This window comes from Cinclus cinclus, chromosome 15 (genome assembly GCF_963662255.1).
Source record: "Cinclus cinclus chromosome 15, bCinCin1.1, whole genome shotgun sequence".
NCBI classification, from domain to species: Eukaryota; Metazoa; Chordata; class Aves; order Passeriformes; family Cinclidae; genus Cinclus; species Cinclus cinclus.
In genome coordinates, this window is record NC_085060.1 from 10,458,298 (window position 1) to 10,476,828 (window position 18,531).

General features: G+C 45.8%; 4 protein-coding genes across 4 annotated transcripts; 2 read left to right on the forward strand and 2 right to left on the reverse strand.

The window, feature by feature from the left end:
- Window positions 1-108: 108 nt before the first annotated feature.
- On the reverse strand, window positions 109-7,254 carry UPF3B (UPF3B regulator of nonsense mediated mRNA decay). The gene is made up of 10 exons (XM_062502769.1): window positions 6,976-7,254; window positions 6,652-6,758; window positions 6,433-6,539; window positions 5,583-5,681; window positions 5,127-5,237; window positions 4,398-4,441; window positions 3,573-3,761; window positions 2,928-3,079; window positions 1,909-2,221; window positions 109-1,082 (listed from the first exon to the last, which is right to left on the reverse strand). The coding sequence occupies exons 1-10, from the start codon at window positions 7,153-7,155 to the stop codon at window positions 936-938; spliced, it is 1,449 nt and encodes a 482-aa protein (XP_062358753.1). The 5' UTR covers window positions 7,156-7,254; the 3' UTR covers window positions 109-935.
- Window positions 7,255-7,401: 147 nt separating this feature from the next.
- NDUFA1 (NADH:ubiquinone oxidoreductase subunit A1) lies at window positions 7,402-8,324 on the forward strand. Its single transcript, XM_062502770.1, has 3 exons — window positions 7,402-7,643; window positions 7,839-7,928; window positions 8,226-8,324. The coding sequence occupies exons 1-3, from the start codon at window positions 7,542-7,544 to the stop codon at window positions 8,244-8,246; spliced, it is 213 nt and encodes a 70-aa protein (XP_062358754.1). The 5' UTR covers window positions 7,402-7,541; the 3' UTR covers window positions 8,247-8,324.
- A 1,184-nt stretch (window positions 8,325-9,508) lies between these two features.
- On the forward strand, window positions 9,509-11,922 carry AKAP14 (A-kinase anchoring protein 14). The gene is made up of 6 exons (XM_062502795.1): window positions 9,509-9,700; window positions 9,825-9,945; window positions 10,018-10,109; window positions 10,266-10,445; window positions 11,405-11,457; window positions 11,789-11,922. The coding sequence occupies exons 1-6, from the start codon at window positions 9,509-9,511 to the stop codon at window positions 11,874-11,876; spliced, it is 726 nt and encodes a 241-aa protein (XP_062358779.1). The 3' UTR covers window positions 11,877-11,922.
- Window positions 11,923-12,180: 258 nt separating this feature from the next.
- On the reverse strand, window positions 12,181-18,441 carry NKAP (NFKB activating protein). The gene is made up of 9 exons (XM_062503032.1): window positions 18,194-18,441; window positions 17,674-17,754; window positions 17,247-17,320; window positions 16,922-17,041; window positions 16,091-16,136; window positions 15,585-15,700; window positions 15,361-15,436; window positions 14,766-14,915; window positions 12,181-13,508 (listed from the first exon to the last, which is right to left on the reverse strand). Exons 1-9 carry the CDS (start codon window positions 18,439-18,441, stop codon window positions 13,334-13,336), a joined length of 1,086 nt encoding a protein of 361 aa, XP_062359016.1. The 3' UTR covers window positions 12,181-13,333.
- Between the last annotated feature and the right edge of the window lie 90 nt (window positions 18,442-18,531).

Below are 18,531 nucleotides of genomic sequence, written 5' to 3' on the forward strand. Positions count from 1 at the left end.
AGTTTATTTGAGTTTAGTACAAAAAACAGCTATGACTAAAATTCGCTAGCTTGGGAGGAGCTGCTACTGGCGAAGTCTCGTTCTGGGCTGTAAAACAATATTTCAAGTTATGAGGGGAAAAAAAGCAGTTCCGAGAGGGCAGGAGTTCAGATGCGTTCCAGACTTGAGAGAAGGGAAGATGCTGGAAAAGAACAGGATGCCCAAACCAGCTACATTTGATTTAAAATAAGCATTTCAGTGTACGGAGACTTTACACGAGAATTTATCAAGACATATTCAACTATTAAGCCAGCTTATTCATACACTCCAACTTAAGTTACTTTGTCCAGAGAACCACAAAAGAGGACGGTGTCTCTCCCTCCCTAACATGGTTACTGCACTGCCAGATGTTCTGCTCCTTATGTGCCAAAAGGCTGCTATCCACCGCTACCTCAGCAACCCCAGCCTGTGTATGTGTCTCAATGCTAGACTGACACACTTCAGCTTTCACTGCCTCATGTAGGAGCACCACACAACACAGCAACACCTGTGTTAACTCCAGGCAACTCCAAGCTTGCTTTGCTTAAGTGCATCCAACACTGGCTCTAACTGCCTTAGAGTAGAGCTCTGGCTCTTGATCCAGGTGTCATCCCTTCCTGACTGCAACTCATTTATTATCAAACTTAAGGCCATAAAGTCTTTCTATTTCGGAAAGATTCTCTTCTCTGTTGTAGCTAGATGCTGGGCAAATAAGTTCAAATAACTGAAAATATTACAATGAGAACACATTTCAAATTCCAAATCTACAACTGAGGTTCTTTAACCAGAAACATCCAACAGCACAATGCCCCCTTTTCTTCCTTTGTTCCTTTTTCGCTCCGAAGGCACTTCTGGATTGCGTAGTACATGCTCTTTGGCTGCACAGACAGTCAGAACACATAAGGCTGGCACATCAGTCACTCCTCTTCCTTCGTGTGACTGCTCTCACCCTCTTGTTTCTTATCCACTCCCTGGTCTGGGGGCTTTGCAGCACTGTCTTCATACTGACACAATCTGCTCCGGCTTCGGGCTCCGGGCTGGTACAGCTGCATTGCTGGGCGATCCTGAAATAAATCAAAACTATTTAGTCTCTTTCATAGCTCCCTGCTCTCAGGGTTATTATGGCATCACTTCTATGGTATTAGAAATGGCCCAAATTAAAACTTTTCAGGCTAAGTTTAATTATTCCACAGTAGTGGAAAAGTAACTTAAATTGTCCCAAATCAAGGTTGTCTCTGTTGTAAAGCAACATCCCTGTTCAAGCCACAAAGAACACTGCTCATACTTGACATTATTTATAATGAGTTTCCTGCTGAGTTCAGCTCACACTCTCTGAGAAGAGTGGCCAACATCAGTTTCAAAACCCTGAGTTTCATTTGTACCTCACAATGTCTTAGTGATACAGAAAACAAGCACAATGATGCTGCAGAAAGAGATTTTGTAGAGTACATAAAATACACTCAAGACATTATTTCTTGAGCCTAGAGGACATGCCATATTCTGCTAGTAGCAGTTTCCTATTTTAAGGAACCTGCTCAATCACACTCCCACTTTGAGATGCATTTTCAGGCACCTATAAAATCAGCAGACACAGATTACTGATACTCTACCAACACCTTAAAGAGATAGGCTACAGAACAAGTCAGCAGATAAAAAGGAATCAGTATCTTACAATTTAACCCATGCTTTCTTGGATTAGTCAAGATTACACAGTGACAAGAAATACCACTATTAAGCAAATTTTAGTGGACATTTCTAGCAATGGCAGTTTGTTGCAGAACACGGAGAAGTTTCAACAGAGAAACCACATGGTTCTTTCCTTGAAGTGCTTTTATCCTAAAATCCACAGATCCCTATGAATCAAGACATGAATGTAAAGAAATCCAGCACCTTGTTTCTGATCCGATCCCTCTTAATTGTATCCTCTTTTTTATCATCTTTGGTTACTTTCTCAGATTTGTCCATGCTGCTGGTAAAGTCTGTAAGATCACTTTTCTTTCCCTTTTCTCTGAGTAAGTCTCTCTCCTTTTTCACTTCCTCTTCTTTTCTTCTAAAAACCTTCTCTTTCTCATAGCGCTCTTTCTGCCTCCGACGCTCCTCTTCTTGGCGTCTCAGTTTCTCCCTCTGTGCTCTCTCATATTCTCTGTCTCTGTCAAAATCTCTATCTCGGTCCCTGTAGTCCTTTACACACTCATCTTCTGATCTGTATGAAAACAAAACTGAAAATTAAGCTCAAAAGATTCATCAGACAGAGCTGGGAGATCAATGTAATAGTGGTGTAAATGTGCAATAGGAAGATGACACACTGGCAGGTACTAGGGAGCTGTTGGGAGGCTGTGGTAGCCCAAGTCATGCATGACAGCCAGAGAGGACACTGACCACTACAATTTCCCAGCCTCCTACTTGCATAGCTGGCTGAGTCTATTCTGGCTTCGAAAAAATATCTGAATTTGTCTGCCTTATCTGTATTTCTCACATGGCAGAACTGAACCTTGAATAGACCATGGAGCTGTTGAGAATTACATTTTCCACTTTGACTTTTTACTTAGAGGGACTGGTAATTGGAGAACATCTCTCCTCTTGCTATGGTTATAATAATTACCTCATTGCAAGGACAGTACTCACAGCCTGCTGCAGTCACCTACATATGGGCTTCCTTAGTGGAGTTTCCATAATGAGTTGTAAAAATATTAAAATCTGTCCACTAATGAAGAATTTCCAGGTAATTCACAGAGCTTTCTGTAATCATGGGGATGTGCACTGGCACAGAGAACACAGCCCATGCCTTATATGAATAAAAGCATTTGAAAGGAATTTCAAAATACGGTCATGGCAGAGCAGCCTAAGCCTCAGTACAATCAGGAAACAAGTTATAGATACATATATATTTATAGCAAGTACTAGAATACTTTTTTGCCTTCTCTTCTTTTGTCTCCCCATCAGATCGTTTGGCAGATGCACTACTCGCAATTTTTTCCTCCCTCAGAGTCTCTTTTTCCAGTTTCTTGGATTTCTCTTTTCTCTCCAAGTCTTTTTCATCTTTTTCAGGCTTCTTAAGTAGCTACAAAGAAAACAGAAGTCTCAACTAAAAAGCTCACTCTAATGCATATTGTCTGGCACAACACCGAAATTGTATCAAAGGAACCACAGTCCAGTAAGAAGTAAACATTACAGAAATATTACTGCAAATCACAGTATTTCTAAAAGCTGGAGTGTATGAGTAAGCATTATTCACACAGCGGACTAGAATTTTTCTCCTAAAACAGGCTGTTTTAGAAAGCTTAAAAACAGTCTCCATTCCATAGTGAATTCACAATCCTGTTTAGCGCAGCATGTACAACAGTCACGTGACAAAAACTTTAAGTATTACTATGAAACATTACAGCATGTAAACCTTTACAATGCCTGCTACTGAATATTACAAAAAAAAATGGTCATTTACTAACACCAAACTCATGATTCTTCAAACAATACCCAAAGTACATTTTGAGACTGATATACAAATAATAGGGGAAAGGGAGTGTAACAGTTTATAATAAAGAACTGTTCTAGACCTTAATCTTTGGTTCTTCTTTTGATCTGTCTCTTTCTTTTTCTGGGCATCTGTCTATTTTCTTCAATTTTTCTGCTTCTTTTCTCTTCCTTCTCTCCTCCTCTTTCCATTTCCTTCTTTCTTCTTCTCTTTGTCTTTTTCTTTCTAATTCTCTCCTCCTTCTCTCCTCCCTTTTTTCTTCTCTCAGTCTCTGTGTGTGTAAAAGCAAAGAGAAGTTAAGTGTCTCTCCACACCAGAAAACATCTCTTCAAGCCATCAAACAACTCACCTGAAAGCTACCTCTATTACAAAAGAAAAACAAACAAACAAAAAAGTCCTGTCATCTCTGAACATCAACTTGAACATGTTGTAGCAGTATTTTTTTTACTCATAAGCCTTAACTTGTACTGTCCTAAAAAACTCAAATACAAGACTGGCCTCAGCCTTTATCATTCAAATTTTAATTAAATCTGCCCCAGCTCTGATTTTCTCCATTGCTAGAAGTTAAAATAACATGTGCTAGGAGAAAGATCATCTACAAGGACCTCAGCCATACTGCACTAAAAATGGAAGCACTAAAATGGAGTCTGTTTTCTCAGTGCAAAAAGAGGTGTTTTGCTGTGACTGGAACGTACACAAAGCAACACCATTCCAACACTCTAATCCTTTAACCTACATGAACCAGAAGCTACAAGTTGGGTAAAAAGCTCCTTCTTCAAAAGGAAGGGCAGAAATGTATAATGGGCAGAAACATGTATAAAAGGGCAAAAATGTATAAAAGGGCAGAAACATATAATGGGCAAATTGTATTTGCAAACTACAAGAAAATTCTGGAGGTAAGTCTTACCTGTTTATTTTTCAAGAAGTTCAATAAAGGAGTAGTCTTTTTAGCTGGAGAATAGATAAAACAAATGTAAATATTTTACCTTGTCCAATACTGTAATACCCATGACAAAGCTCTATATTATGTGAAGCAGCCTTACACATTCCTCTGCCTGTCTCCTCTCACATACAGCAATATAGCAGTGAAACAAGCATTCCAAACCTACCTCTAAAAAGTGGCAACTATTAGGATTCTATAAACTTCTTTAGGATACTAACAGGATATCCATTACACCTATGTTGACATTCAGTCTGCATTAGGCTTTTCCCAGACACTCTCATTTTTAAAAGAGATGCCTGTAAGATACTTAAAAAAAAAAGCAGCTTGGCCATTTTTTGGTGGTATTTTATCCAACCACACTATCTCTTGACTTGTGCCTGCGTGGAACATACTGATCACAGTACTGTGCATTAATCACCACTGCATCTCACTGAAATGCAGCCAGTCCACAGCCTGGTCTGGCTAACAAATATCTGCAACAGGAAGGAACTTCGTCATCTAAAACTTATACCTACAGAAGAATTTAGAGGATGGGAACAAAACACACTGAATAATATTAGCCTAAATGTTTAACAAATACTAAGCAGGCACACAACAGAATTCAGTCTCCTCCAGACAGAGCTTCAAATTACACAACATCTTTGTTTCCTTGTGATCTAGGAAAGTGTAATTATAGTACACAGATTTCCATACCTATTAGCTCTTTGTTTCTTGCCTCTATTTCCTCCAACAAAGTTTCAGGAGTGGAGGTTAATTTTTCATCATCTGCACTGTAACTTTCCAAAAACTTCTTGTATTCTGGATCTACACAGAACAGAAGGGGGGGGGGGGAGGGGGAAAGAAGAGATACTGTATCATGAAAAGTATTTGCATCATGCACTGCTCAGTTATATTTACTTAAGTTGGATTGTTCATTTGCCACCTTTTTGTAAATTATCAGCTCTGTAATGAACTGAATGTATTATGTTTGTCTGGGACAATCATATTTAACAGATTTCTAGCTGACAAAGCAGTGCTCATAAACTCCACGTATAATTAAGCAAACAGCCTATTGATGGGACTATAGTGTCATAGTAAAAACATTACGTTCAAATTACTGCCAAGAGTTGCAAGTGTACACATGCAAAACAAACTAGCTTGCTGTTATACCATCTTCAATAGTTCCAGTTTTGGCATCCTTTTTCTTACTCTTCTTTTTTGCAGCTTTTTGGAAAGGTGCAAACTCAACTATGGCAGCATATTCCTGACCTGTTGAGAGAAAAAAAATACATTAAAATAAAGATGAAACAAATATAAAACAGATTATATTGTCCAAATCTAAAGCAGGAAGGTAAGCCTCACAAGAAATATGCAATACTAGAAGAGACGACTTACACAGCATTAAAAAAATATTGTATTTGGAAACCCATTTAATAAAAAAAATACCTCACTGTACAGACAGAAGAAATCATGTCCTTCACACTCTCACTATGTGAGAGTGACCTTAACACTAAAAAACCCAGAAAATTCACAGACTGACAAGAAGGACATACTAGATTTATGACTGCCCATGACTGTCAGTTCAGCCACCTCAGCGGCACCATACCACATAATGACCTCATCCTACAGACTCTGCATTCATTATGCAAGAAATAATATTTTAAGTTAGTGCAACTGAGGCAAATCTAAATTTTGGACAAAATACAGTAGAATGAAACACATTCCAAGGAGGCTTTAAAGCTTTATCTTTTGACAAGAACACTACATCTATGGCTGCATAAATCCAGCTGGGTATGGCAAACACAGTGCGCTGTTCGATTGCAAACCAGCTCCTTTAAAGGACTTAGATGTTATTGGAACTATGTATGTGTGTATTTCTAGATGTATTGGAATTATTATTTGAGGCAGTAAACCCAAACAAGTCAGACGTGGTTGCTCACACCCTCCCCTCCAAAACTCAACCAGCACACGGCACAGACAGCAGGGAAACAGCAACATCCATCGAGTACCATTCACTTGCCTTTGTGATCAACAAAAACGTAGCCGTCGAAGCGATCCCTGAAGAGGACTATGTCTTCCTGGTTCTTGAAGTTGATGTAGGCTCTCGAGAACATATGCGGGTACAAGCTGCAGAGACACAAACCGAGAGCGCTGGGCTGACGAGGCGGCGGCGCCACTGGGGGCCGGCTGGCCGTAGCGGCGGCTCCCGGGAGCGCCCGGACTGGGCAGGCGGCCGTACCTGGAGTCGTTCGCGAAGAATTCGAAGTAGTCGTGCTCGGGCAGAGGCTGCAAGTGCTCCTCCAGCTGCTCCTTCGTCAGGCTGGGTGGCAGCCGCCGGATCACCACCTGCGGCACGGCAGGACCGGCTCTCAGGGCGGAGGGTCATTACCGCGCCTCCCCCGACACGTCCCGTCCCAGCAGGCCCCCGCAAGCGGCCCGGTAGCGGAAAAAGGTCCCGTTACAGAGGGGGGGGACCCTGTAACCGGAGGGAGGAGGGGCCCGTTACAGACGGTGAGCCCCATTACCGGGGAGGGCGCCGTTCCCGGCGGCGCGCAGGCCCCACCTTGCTGAGCGTCTCCTTCTTGTCCTTGGGCCGCTCCAGGCGATCGAGCTCGGCGGCGCCGGCTCTAACATCCGTGCCAGCGGCGGGGCCCGTGCCTGGTCCCGCGGCCAGCAGAACCCCCAGCCCGGAGGAGGCCCCGCGCCGCTCCTTGGGCCTGGCGTTCTCCTTGTCCTCCTTCATCCTGATCCCGATCCTGACTCCGGGCCCGGGCAGCACCGCGCGCACCCAAAGACCGCCGCCTCTCGCGAGACTGTCCCTTAGAGGTGCTCTGCCTCCGCCGGACTACCACTCCCAGCGTACACCGCGCCCGCCACCGCTGAGCCCGGTGGGGGTCAGCGACCGGGACCGGGACCGGGACCGAGAGCGGTATCGGGCGAACTGGAACCCGGGCACGGCCTCGTTTATTGCCAAGAGGCTGTTCCCCGGCAGCGCTGTCGCTCCCGCTGCCCGCTCGGGCCCGCTCGGCTGTGAGGGGGCGCGGGGCAGGCCGGGAAGGGCGCGGGGCAGGCCGGGAGTGCCCCGGTACTGGACACGGGGGCAGCGGCAGCGATAGCAGCACCGGCGGGATGTGGTACGAGATCCTGCCCGGCATGGCCATCATGGGCGTCTGCCTCAGCATTCCCGGCATGGCCACCGTCTTCATGCACCGCTGGTGCCACGGCGACAAGGTCAGCGGGGGGCGGGGCGGCAGGTCCCGGGATCCGGGACCCTGAGGCTCCGCTTCCCCACCGGAGCCGCCCTTATCCCCCAGTCCCCTGCACCCCTCTGGGATCCCTTCCCTCCAGGCGCTCTCCTTACCCCGCGCCCCGCCTTCCCTCGGGAGCCCCTTTCGGAGGCCTTAACAGTCAGTTCTGTGCCTGCAGGAGAAGAGGATCGCCCGCTATCCCTACGAATGGACCCTGATGGAAAGGGACCGGCGGCTGTCGGGTGTCAACAAGCACTATGTGTCCAAGGCAGGTTTTGGGGGCTCTGGGCAGGTACCGCCGGGGGGAAGGGGAACCCAGACGCTGCTCCCCCATCCCCGAGCTCTGGGACGGCTGCTGAGGTGGGCACTGGTTGCTCTTGGGACTGTCAGATCTCACTCGGTGCCTGCAGCTGGCCTGCCTCTGGTGATGTGCATTTCAATTTTGTTCTAATTAATACCTGGGCAATTAAATACAGTTTGAAAATCTGAATTTTCAGATATGCCCTGTTGCACATTAGTGGCAAGAATGACACAAATATAGCTGGTATTTTTTTTGCTTTTTCAGGGTCTGGAGAACATAAACTAAGGTGTCGTCAGCGCTTTGAAAAATTCTTGTGTCTGTAGAAAATTGTTTCACTCTTAAATAAAGCTATACATGTGTTCAGCCCTTGCATTTCTGTTGCTGTGGTGGGTGACCCTTGATGGACACCCAGTGCCCACCAAAACCATTCTGTCATTCCCATCCTCAGATGGACAGGGAAGAGAAAATACAATGAAATGCTTGTGAGTTGAGACAAGGAGAGGGAGAGACCATTCATCAATTACTGTAACAGGCAACTGAGACTTGATTCGGAGAAATTAATTTAATGTCTTGACAGATAAGAGCAGGGTAACGAGAAGTTAAATCATAAAACACCTTACCCCCACTCCTCCCTTCTTCCTGGGTTCAGCTTCACTCATTATATTTTCTGCCTCCTCCCTTCTGAGCTGCACAGGGTAATGGGGAATGGGAGTTGTGGTAAATATCATCCCATGTGTCTGTTGCCCCTTCCTTCTCAAGGGAGGACTCCTCCCATGTGAGACTCCTTCACTAACATCTTCAGTGTGAGTGCTCCCCATGTTGGTCATGAACTGTTCTAGCATGGGTCCCACGCATAAGGTGCAGTCCTTCAGGAACCAGCTACTCCAGCAGCGTGACAATTCCTGCCAGCAAACCTGCTCCAGCGTGGGCTCCTTTCTCCATGAGCACAAAGGTCCTGCCAGAGCCTGCTCCAGCATGAGCTTCCCACGGGGTCACAGCCTGGGTACATCCACCTGCTCCGGCACGGGATCGTTCCTGAGGTGCAGGTGGATCTCTGTTCCATCACGGGCCTGTAGGAGCACGGCTGCCGCACCATGATCTTGCAACACGGGCTGCAGGGGAATCTGCTCCGGCACGTGAAGCACCTCCTACCCCCTGCCCCAAGGCCTCTAGTCATCCCGGAAGAGCAGCTGCTGGGAATTCAGTGCCCTGTGATCTGCTAAAACATTTCTGGCTTTTCTCCTACAGTACCCGTGATCCTTTCCCTCTCAAAGTCTGTGTGCTGCAAGCGCTGCTGTCCAGAGCCTGCAGCACCTCAGTGCACCGGGCTGGACAGAGACTGTGCCTGGCAGAGCACAGGCTGGAGGCTGCTTTAGCTCCCGAATGGTAAAACTCTGACAAGCAGAGAACCTGCCGGGATGCTACAGCTGTTTTCTTGCTCCTACCGATTTCCCTTCCCGGGAGGCAGCGGCTGGCGGGCGGCGTTTCCGCGGGGCGGGGCAGGGCAGGGACCGCGGCGGGGCTGCCGGGAGCGGCTCGGGCTCGCCATGGTGACAGCGCGCCGCTCGTGCCCGCGGGGCCCCGCACAGCGGCTGGGACAGCGCCGGGCCCGGACGCAGCTCCCCGGGGTCGGACACAGCTCCCCGGGGTCGGACACCGCCCCCGCCGCGCCTGGGAACCCCCGGCCTGGCCGGGACAGCGGGACAGAAGCAGCCTCCGCCCCGGGTGCGCCAAACGGGGTGAGCACGGCCAGGTTAAGAACCAGGGGAAGGGAGGGACTGCCCGCTGCTCCCTGTGTTCCTCACACGGGACTGCAGCTCTCAGACCAGTGCTCTCTGTGTTTGTGCGTCTGTCTCTCTAAAGGTGAAGCCAATGGACAAACAAGAGGAAAAAGCTGCCAGTGAGGAAAAAGATTACATCCCCCCTGAAAATGAGAGGAGCAGTACAGAGGAATGTCTTCCAGAGGTCAAGGAAACAGAGAAGGGTATTGTGTTTGCTCTACTAGAATGTATTGAGGTCTTTTCAGGAGGATTTGTAAGCATTTTATCTGTTTTAGAATCCAAGCACGTCATCAAAAATATCCCGTGGACCACATCCAAGAACTTTACAGTGGAGAGAGGACGGCAGCAAATTGAAGAACTAATTTCTGTGAGTCACAATTCCATACACTCAGGAAGGTCACACATTCTCGCTGTTAAGAAGTATGGAAAATTAAAGGAGAGCACTTCTGTTCCTTTTTAGCATTACCCTCAAGTCAGCTGTACTAGGCAGAGGGAGTCTTAGTGTGATGCGTTTATTCAACAGACATGGCACATTCATGAAAACTGGCTTCACCACTCAGAATTTCTCGAGGAAGAAGAACTGAAGGACAGCAAGAGGTACCATTACAGAGCTTGCTGGGGCCTCCCAACACGCAGAAAACCCATCCCACGAGCAACAGCAAGTGTCTACTTTGTTATAGTGATCTCCAAATTCAAACCTGATGTAAGTATTTAAAAATTGTGTGGATTGGCCAGTCCTTTAAGGGACAAGAGTCCAGTGGCATTCCTGAGACAGAGTAATGCCAGGATAGTGGAGAGACTGGTGAGGAGCCAGAGCTCTCATGAAGATGCTGACAAGGCCTGGACACTGCCAGAACGATGGCAGGAGATTTAGGCATGGCCTAATAGAAACCATTGGTTGGCAAGCGGAGCAAGGCACAGAGCAAGAGGCTGGGTTAGTTCCCAAATCATCGACTGACAAAACTTGACAAATAGAATCTGTCAGGATCCTACATCTGCCTTCCTGCTCTTACAGTCTTCCCTTTCCAAGCAACAATTGTTCTGGGCAGCTGTAAGAAGGGCTGAGTAGAGGTGAGTTACAGAATGAGGGGTCACTAGAGAAGGAGTGACACTTAGCTCTTCAAGCTGTCTCAGAATCCCTTTCCTGATCAGCCTGAAGTTTGCACCTGTACAATGAACTCTTGCAACTCAAAAATAAAAAAATGAAATAAATTGCACTGAGTAAACTTCTTACCTCCAGGCTTAAGTCATACTGAACCTTAGTGTTTCTACTTAATGGCTATGAATCCCCAAATAATAGTCTCTGGTTTAACCCCAGCTGGCAGCTAAGCAGAGAGCTGCTTGCTCACTCCTTCCCCACTACCATGGGATGGGGAAGAGAATTTAAATTGTAAAAAAAATGTAATAATATTAAAAATTAAATAGAATAACAAATTGGGGAAAAAAAAACTACTGAAAAAACCCCATGAAAGAAAAGTGATGCAAATGAAAACAATTACTCACCACTTGCCAACCAATGCCCAGCCAGTCCCTGAGCAGCACCTTCCCTTCTGCCCCAACCAAATTTCAAAGTTATTTTTAAACAGTAGTTCTCACTTAATTACAATGTCTCATCTTTGAGGGGCTGTACGTGCCCTCTGCTCTGTTTCTGCTTTCTTGCAGACTGCACCTGTGGAGGTTTTCTACAGACTGGAGTCCAGCAGGCTGATCCGGAGGTAAATGTTACTACTTTTCTGTTTTAGCAAGCTTTTCCACTCCAAAACCAAATAGGGAGCTTGATGTAAATAAGTTTGCAATAAGAGCAGACAAGTGGAAGTTGCTGTGTGAAATGAGCCTGCTTAGCACTAGCTTCACCCCAAGAGGCATGAATAGCCACTCTATGGGCATCTGCATTCTCCAGAAACTTTTCCTGCTTTACATGGGTCTAGGTGGGGTCTTTATTGCAGCAGATAGCCTTAAGTGGTGAGTAAAGGGCAGCTCTCAACTGGCCAAACTTGTATTCAGTATTATGCTTACAATCTACCCTCTTTTTATTCCATTCTCCAGGCCAGAACAGTGTCAGTTTAGAGAAAAGTGGCTTCAGGACATAATTGAAAATAAAATAGTGTGCACAGAAAGACTTGCTTCCCGATGAACAGCTTCAATTCACCATTATCAATACTCTGTTATGGAAAACCAAATAAACACAATGAAGAAAGAAAAGCTCTTCCTTAGCCACATTTCTACTTTGTGCATAGATAAAAAACATTGAACCTGTGCAAAATCAGCTATGCCCTGACATGGCAGCTGGCTATGTGTGACAGTTCCTGGCAGGTGTGGGTGGGGACAGCAAGATGGAACCAGGTTCCAGAGTGTAAATGGGAAGAGGCAGCTGGGCAGGATTTGCTGTTTGTGAATGCCAGGTCTGTGGAACTCCAGGGAAAACATTATAGGACTTTAGGACTTTTATTTTCCTGATACAAATATACAATATATCTGTGGTGCTAGACTTAGAGGAACAACAACAAAAAATTTAGGAGAACAAAAAGAGAAACAACCCACCTCTCAAAACAATTTTGTTTTTCAAAACATTTGAAACAAAGAAGTTTGAGGAGGTATGTGTGGAAATATGCAGTTGAATCAAAGATAACCACCACATAAGCACTGCCTGATGAGCAAAGCCTCCAAGCACAGAGTTTAAAGCAAGCCATGTAATATTGCTGAAACAGTAAAACAGACCAAAGTAAAATACTACAAGAGTTAAAACAAGGGTTTAATCCAGAACACTTCCATAAGCAAAAACATTTCAAATAAATTGAAAGATACATCCTTGTTACCACCTGCATACATCCAGGGGTTCCAATCACTGCACCCAACTGCACTGATGCCTATGTATAACATAGGAGAAAAAGAAGCAAGCAACTTAATTCTTAAACAAGTGTTTCAGTGGACTGAAGATCAGACCCTCCTGTTACTGTTACTTTATACCTCAGTTGTGATCTGCTTGCTCTAAAGCAACTGAAGCCCATCAGTATTAAATTACAAAGTCATTTACAAAATATTTACATGTCTGGTTTGAATAGCAAACCAAACTCAACTGTTTTGAGGAAAAACCTAAATCTGAAAGACTTGTGAAAAAATAGTGAAATGGACAGTCCTGGATCTTAAAACAGGAACTCAGCAGTTCCTTCATTTTTGCTACTGGTGCTAGTAGCTTGTTAAAGGTCTTTGCCAAACTAAATGATCCTATGATTAATAAAAATAAATGGAATAGAAAAATCACACATTGGCATTAGGTAACAAAGTATTCCCATGGGATCCTTTGGCTTTGTCTGATTCAAAGCAAGTGCAGAACATTGACACCTCTAATCCCCCCCAGCTCCTCCTGCCTTGTAGCCTTTCTCTTTACAGGGATTCCTTGTAGATGGTAAACAAACCATCCAAGAAAACACAATGAAAATCACTTTGTTTCCTTGACACAAGTAATTCACTCCTGAGGCTTGGCCCTGTTGGGTGAAAGGCGCTGCAGCACCTGCAGCTTTTTTCAAATCACAACTGGACTGGGTTAGCTGCCATGTGGCGCAAGCTATGGTGTACAGCTCAAATGAAGCATTATTTTTCCTCTTTGCCTTTAGTCTTTCTGTAGACCATCTCTCGAAAGCTTGCAAGGATCTTATTCTCTCGTTTCCTCCTCTCCTCCTGGTTGAAGGATGCCAGGGCTCTCTTTTCATCTGCACTGTAGATCTGATTCTCTTTACGCAGACGCACAGCTTCCATGCGCCGATGTCTGCGGGGGAGAACACGGGCTATGTCAGCATGGGCAGAGGGTGCCAGTGCCCTGCCACAGCTTCCAGCCATCAACTGGCCTGAATGTGTTCAGGGGCTTGAAATAAAGATACTGAAGTACTAAGGCCTGAACAACGGGCTCCGAGCCAAAGCTGACCTCTAGATGAACCTTCCAACAAAATGTTATATTTGTAACCATGCATTGAGGTAATATGCATGATCATGAGTGAAATATGTAGTATGATAAGAATATATTTATCTTTCTGCATTTAGAAACAAGACAAAGGCATGAAATCAGACATCTGGCCTTGTCTGAAGGTATATAATCGAAGCCAGCTCCCTTGGTTCCTCCTTGAGCCCTGGCCAGGCTTTGGGTGGAATCCAAAAGAGAATGAAACTATGTGTTCCTGCACTAGAAGCTATGTAAGCTTGTTTATTCTACAGTCTAAAAGCTGGGCCCTCTCACAGTGAAGATGGAGGCCTCGCCTACAGGTGGACACACCACGTAGGAATTCCCTGGAATGGTTCTCCAATCCTTTGCTGTGACTGGGGCTCCCCAGCTGATGTGCAGATCTGGATGATAGTAAAGTATTAGGGTAACTGATGATGTATCTTTCGTAATCACTCTAGGCCATCTTTTGCACTAATGATTAGGTGCATTATGTAGCTTATCCTTTGTAATTCTTTGCAGTTTTGCACTGTAGCAAATTATACTTACTCCTTAAAGTTGGTATCTGCATCTTTTGTGCTGACCCTGCCAACTGGCAAAACACATACCTAAACTAGATAATCCAAACTGCACACTAACCTTCCCAGGAAGGAGTGTGGCAGAGCAAGGAACTGATTTCTGGGGGTCTGTTCTCAGGCAGTTAGCCAGAAGCCTCCCCTACCCTCAGGGTGTCAGCTGCTGACTCACCAAAATTTAACTGAGATTCCCATTAGTCATAGAGAAGAAAGTGCCCAGCACATCCCCAGGGCTGTCCAAACAGACCACCTTCAAGCCACCTGACACAAACACCTCCTCATTTGAAATAATTAGAACACTATTGCCTGTGAAGAACTTTTTCTCTTGAGGAGAAAGCATCCTTGAAAAACTCACTATCAATCTTTAGCAATGGGGAGTTTAATGTAGATTATTGAAAGCAGAGCACCTTCTCCTCTATGCTTGCAAGTACAGCTTGGAAGCAATCTTCTGTTTACCCAGCAGAGAAAGCAGCTCCTGAAAACTCCACTGAACCACTGCCATACAAAACCATACCTGCTGCCACTCATGACATAACCAGAGCTCTCGAACGATGCAATCTCTTCACTTGTCAAGCCGATTTCACCTCTGCGGGGAATGCGTTTCCCTGCCTTTACATACTCTGCCATGGCTGCACCTTCACCAGGCAGGAGGGCATGTCCATAGCTAAAAAAACAAAAGTGGTGATTTCAATAGTTTCAGATAGCTAAGCATTCAACTTCCCTGTTCACTACTATATACAGCTGCATTTTTAAACACTTTCTTGTTCTTTCCCACATACTGGCCTGTTTCTTCCATATGGCAACACTAGCAACAGCATCTTAAATTATCAGCTGAGTTCATCCTGATGACACTACGAAGTCACAATACTTCAGATCTTTAGAATAAAGGCAGTTACAATTGATTTTTCTAGGAATCAAGGCTAAAAAGCATAAACCAGACTTTTCTACCCAAATTCAGGCCAGGGGAAAACCTAGCACCACTAGAACTTCTGTCTGAGTTTCTGGCACAGCATTTCTCCCTTTGCATGCCTTATTGTTGCAACAGTCCTTTTGAACAGTAACTTGATTTCCTTGATTTGATCAAAGTATCATTAGAGCTGGCTACTCACTTCAAAGGCCTATCATCCTGAGATGCATGAGTTTTGGGAGCCTCCGGTCCAATCAAACTGTCAGCTTCAGTATTTTCTGGAACAGTCAAATAATGAGGAAGATTAATTTATGCCCATTGGTCTTTGTTATCAAAAGTGTTACACAGGTCAGCAACACCTAACAATGAATTCACAAAAAGGACATCAAGAAGTTTCCACCCAAGTTTAAAGTCAGGTGAACCTACTTGACCTCTCAATCCAGAGATCATCCCCTTGAAGCATTTCATCATCAGAATCTTCGCTACTTGAATCACTAGATTCCTTCCTGCTTTTCTTAGTTTTCTTTTTCTTATACTTCTTCCTGTGATAAAGACAGACAGACATGCTATTTATCAAAATTTAAGATGAAAGAAGGTTCTTGGAATCATACTCAAATAATTAGTTTCTCAAGGCAACTTCCACCTATAGGAAGACTGGCTGTCTGCTGTTTCATACAAAACACTTTACAGCGAAGTCAAGACAATACATACATTCTGTTTTGACTTTCATAGAGCATTAGAAAGTGGCTCTACAGGGAGTTGTTTGTGCTGCACAATTGTGTAGATTTAAATAAAATCCACCGAATTAATAGTATTTGACAGCTCTTGCAAATTATCCAAGGTTCTCAGGCTCCCTCAGGGCCTGCAAAGAAAACTGAGCTGCTCTCCACCCAACAACAGCCAGAATGACACACAGCAACCATGATACTTACTTTTTGTTCTTCTTTTTTCTCTTCTTGCTTTTCTTTTTATCGTCATCTGAAAAAAAAGAAAGTGTATCTTTTATCAAAAAGAAATTATTAGCTATAACTAAGTAGTGTACTCCCCTGTGAATAGCATGGCATGCCTTTTACAGCCCCAGTGTTCATCAAGCTGTGGGCTCTTTGAACCCTAACCTCAAGCTTAACTCCATCACCAGGGATGGTGATCAAGATCAGAAAGATGTAGGAGCAGCACAGTTAGGGCCTTGCGAGGATTACTTTGGCATGCCTTTTCCAGCCCCAGTGTTCCTGGGGCTGTAGGCTCTGTGACTCTCTCAACCCTAACCCTAAGGCTAACCCTAATCCTAGCCCTAGCCCTAACCCAAACTCAATACTATGAGTTTTCCGGATCAGAATGATGCAGGAACAGCAATGTTGGGCTTTGCTGGGATTGCCGTGGCATGCCTTTTCCAGCCCCAGTGTTGCTGGAGCCATAGGCTCTTTTACTCTCTGAACCCTAACCATAAGCCTAACCACTCCCTTAATGCTACTGCTAAGAATTACACTAACCCCTACCCCTACCAATTAATTTAATCCTAGCCCAAACCACTACCATAACCATTACCCTAACCCTGAGCCTACTCCCACCACTAACTGACTCCACCAGAATGCCCCAGTACACACACTGATGGGACTTGTTTATACTGGGAAAGCATTAGTAGAAAGCTCCCTGCAGTACTAGTCAATATGAAAACATACCAAACAGATCTCTGGCATGAGAGGCCCAGTGGATGCTAAATTCAGAAATCCCATTTCCTGCAAACTGAAACCCTCTTGTCTTACCACTAGAGTTCTGCTCAGACTCTGAGTCACTGTCACTGTCCTCAGAATGTTTCCTGCGCTTTCTTTTGGATGCTTTACGTTTTTTCTTTTGTCTTTTCTTCTTCTTTTTCTTCTTTTCCTCTAGAATGTTTTTAAAGACAGCGTTACAGAACAAAAACCATCTAGTTCCATATGTATTCTTTGATCTTCCCAAAACAACACTCTCCTTTGAACTGGAGCCCACCCCACTTACTTCAACCCATCCAAGCCAGGGAACCTCCTGCAAGCAGCAGCAGCAGATTCTAAGCCACAGTAGCTTCCCATTTTCAAAAAAGCTCTGCAATACCTTCTGAGCTGGAATCTGAAGAACTACTCTTAGATTTTGCCTCTTCATCTTCTACCGGTGTGTGCTCATCAGAACTGAATAAAATAACAGTTTGATACTTAAAATCTGTTTTGTTGCACTCAAGATCAAAGGTATACATATGACCAAAGATAATTTGAGTCAATCCTTGCAAGGGAGTAAAATATTAAAGAGCTATTTTAGCCTGGGAACTGCTGTCAGAACAACAAGTCACTTGATCTACGATAAATCACATATTACATAACTGGTACGTTGGAATTATTTGGTGGGAAAAAAATAGTAATCTTCAGAAAGGAACTGATACAATAAATATTGTGGCATCACAACCAGTGCAAGGATAAAACATTTTTATAAATGGAACTGATATATAATTAATATTATAAAAAAATGAAGAAAGAATATGCCTTACTCTGGGTCAGGAACTTTTGGTGACAGGCCCCAGACTTCAGGTGCCCCCAGTTCTCCAATTCTCTCTCTCTCATTGAGTCTCCTGTAAAGAAAACACTCACTGACGCCTGGTTTGTAACACCCACCACACAAATATTTTAAGTCCTACACGTTAGTGTTTCTATTCGTCTAAAGCAACTACAGTAAGAATAAGAAACAACACGTAGCAAGGAGCAAGTTCGCAGGCGGGCAGTCCGGCAGCAGAGCACCGCACACTGCAGAGGATCGGGGTAGCAGGTGTTAAATCCCCTCCAGCCGAGCTCCGTCCCGTCCCCCCCGGGCGGCCCTGCCCGCGGGGAGCGCACGGAGAGCCCGTGAAGGGGCTGAGAGTTCGTGACGGGGCCGAACGGAACCGGGGCCGTACGGAACCAGGGCCGGCCGTCCCCGCAGCACCCGCAGGCCCCCGCCCCTCCCGGGAGCGCCGTCCCTTCCGCGCGGAGCGGGGCCCGGCAGGGCAGGCCCGGCCCCGCGCCGGCGCTCACCTCTGCCGGAGGATCTCCTCCTTCTCCTTCTCGTAGTACTCAGGCCATTTGCCGTGGTGATGGTGCCCGTGGTGCGCGGAGGAGCGCGGCGCGCCGGGGCTCCGGGACCGGCTGCGGCTCCGCCGGTGGCTCAGGCGCCTCGGGCCATTGCGCTCGCGGGACCGGGACCGGGAGCGGGATCGCGAGCGGCGGCCGCGGCGCTCGGAGCCGGCGGCGGGCGGGGAGCGGGAGCGGGACGCGGGCGCCATGGCGGCGACAGAGCCGCTTCCGGCCGCTTCCGGCGCCCTCCCGGCCGGGCGGGAGCGGGGCGGGAGCGGGGCGGGAGCGGGGCGGCCCCG

Bases quoted from the DNA above. Each gene is read 5' to 3' on its own strand.
- AKAP14 (XM_062502795.1), top strand. From the start codon at position 9,509: ATGGTGACAGCGCGCCGCTCGTGCCCGCGGGGCCCCGCACAGCGGCTG. The intron at 9,946-10,017 runs GTATTGTGTTTG...TATCTGTTTTAG, and splicing joins GGTCAAGGAAACAGAGAAGG to AATCCAAGCACGTCATCAAA. The intron at 10,446-11,404 runs GTAAGTATTTAA...GCTTTCTTGCAG, and splicing joins TCTCCAAATTCAAACCTGAT to ACTGCACCTGTGGAGGTTTT.
- NKAP (XM_062503032.1), bottom strand. From the start codon at position 18,441: ATGGCGCCCGCGTCCCGCTCCCGCTCCCCGCCCGCCGCCGGCTCCGAG. The intron at 17,755-18,193 runs GTGAGCGCCGGC...TTTTCTTTACAG, and splicing joins GAGGAGATCCTCCGGCAGAG to GAGACTCAATGAGAGAGAGA. The intron at 17,042-17,246 runs GTATTGCAGAGC...AAAACATTCTAG, and splicing joins TTCAGATTCCAGCTCAGAAG to AGGAAAAGAAGAAAAAGAAG.
- UPF3B (XM_062502769.1), bottom strand. From the start codon at position 7,155: ATGAAGGAGGACAAGGAGAACGCCAGGCCCAAGGAGCGGCGCGGGGCC. The intron at 5,682-6,432 runs GCAAGTGAATGG...TTCTCTCAACAG, and splicing joins CGTTTTTGTTGATCACAAAG to GTCAGGAATATGCTGCCATA. The intron at 1,083-1,908 runs GTGCTGGATTTC...GATTTATTTCAG, and splicing joins GGGATCGGATCAGAAACAAG to GATCGCCCAGCAATGCAGCT.
- NDUFA1 (XM_062502770.1), top strand. From the start codon at position 7,542: ATGTGGTACGAGATCCTGCCCGGCATGGCCATCATGGGCGTCTGCCTC. The intron at 7,644-7,838 runs GTCAGCGGGGGG...CTGTGCCTGCAG, and splicing joins GCTGGTGCCACGGCGACAAG to GAGAAGAGGATCGCCCGCTA. The intron at 7,929-8,225 runs GCAGGTTTTGGG...TTGCTTTTTCAG, and splicing joins ACAAGCACTATGTGTCCAAG to GGTCTGGAGAACATAAACTA.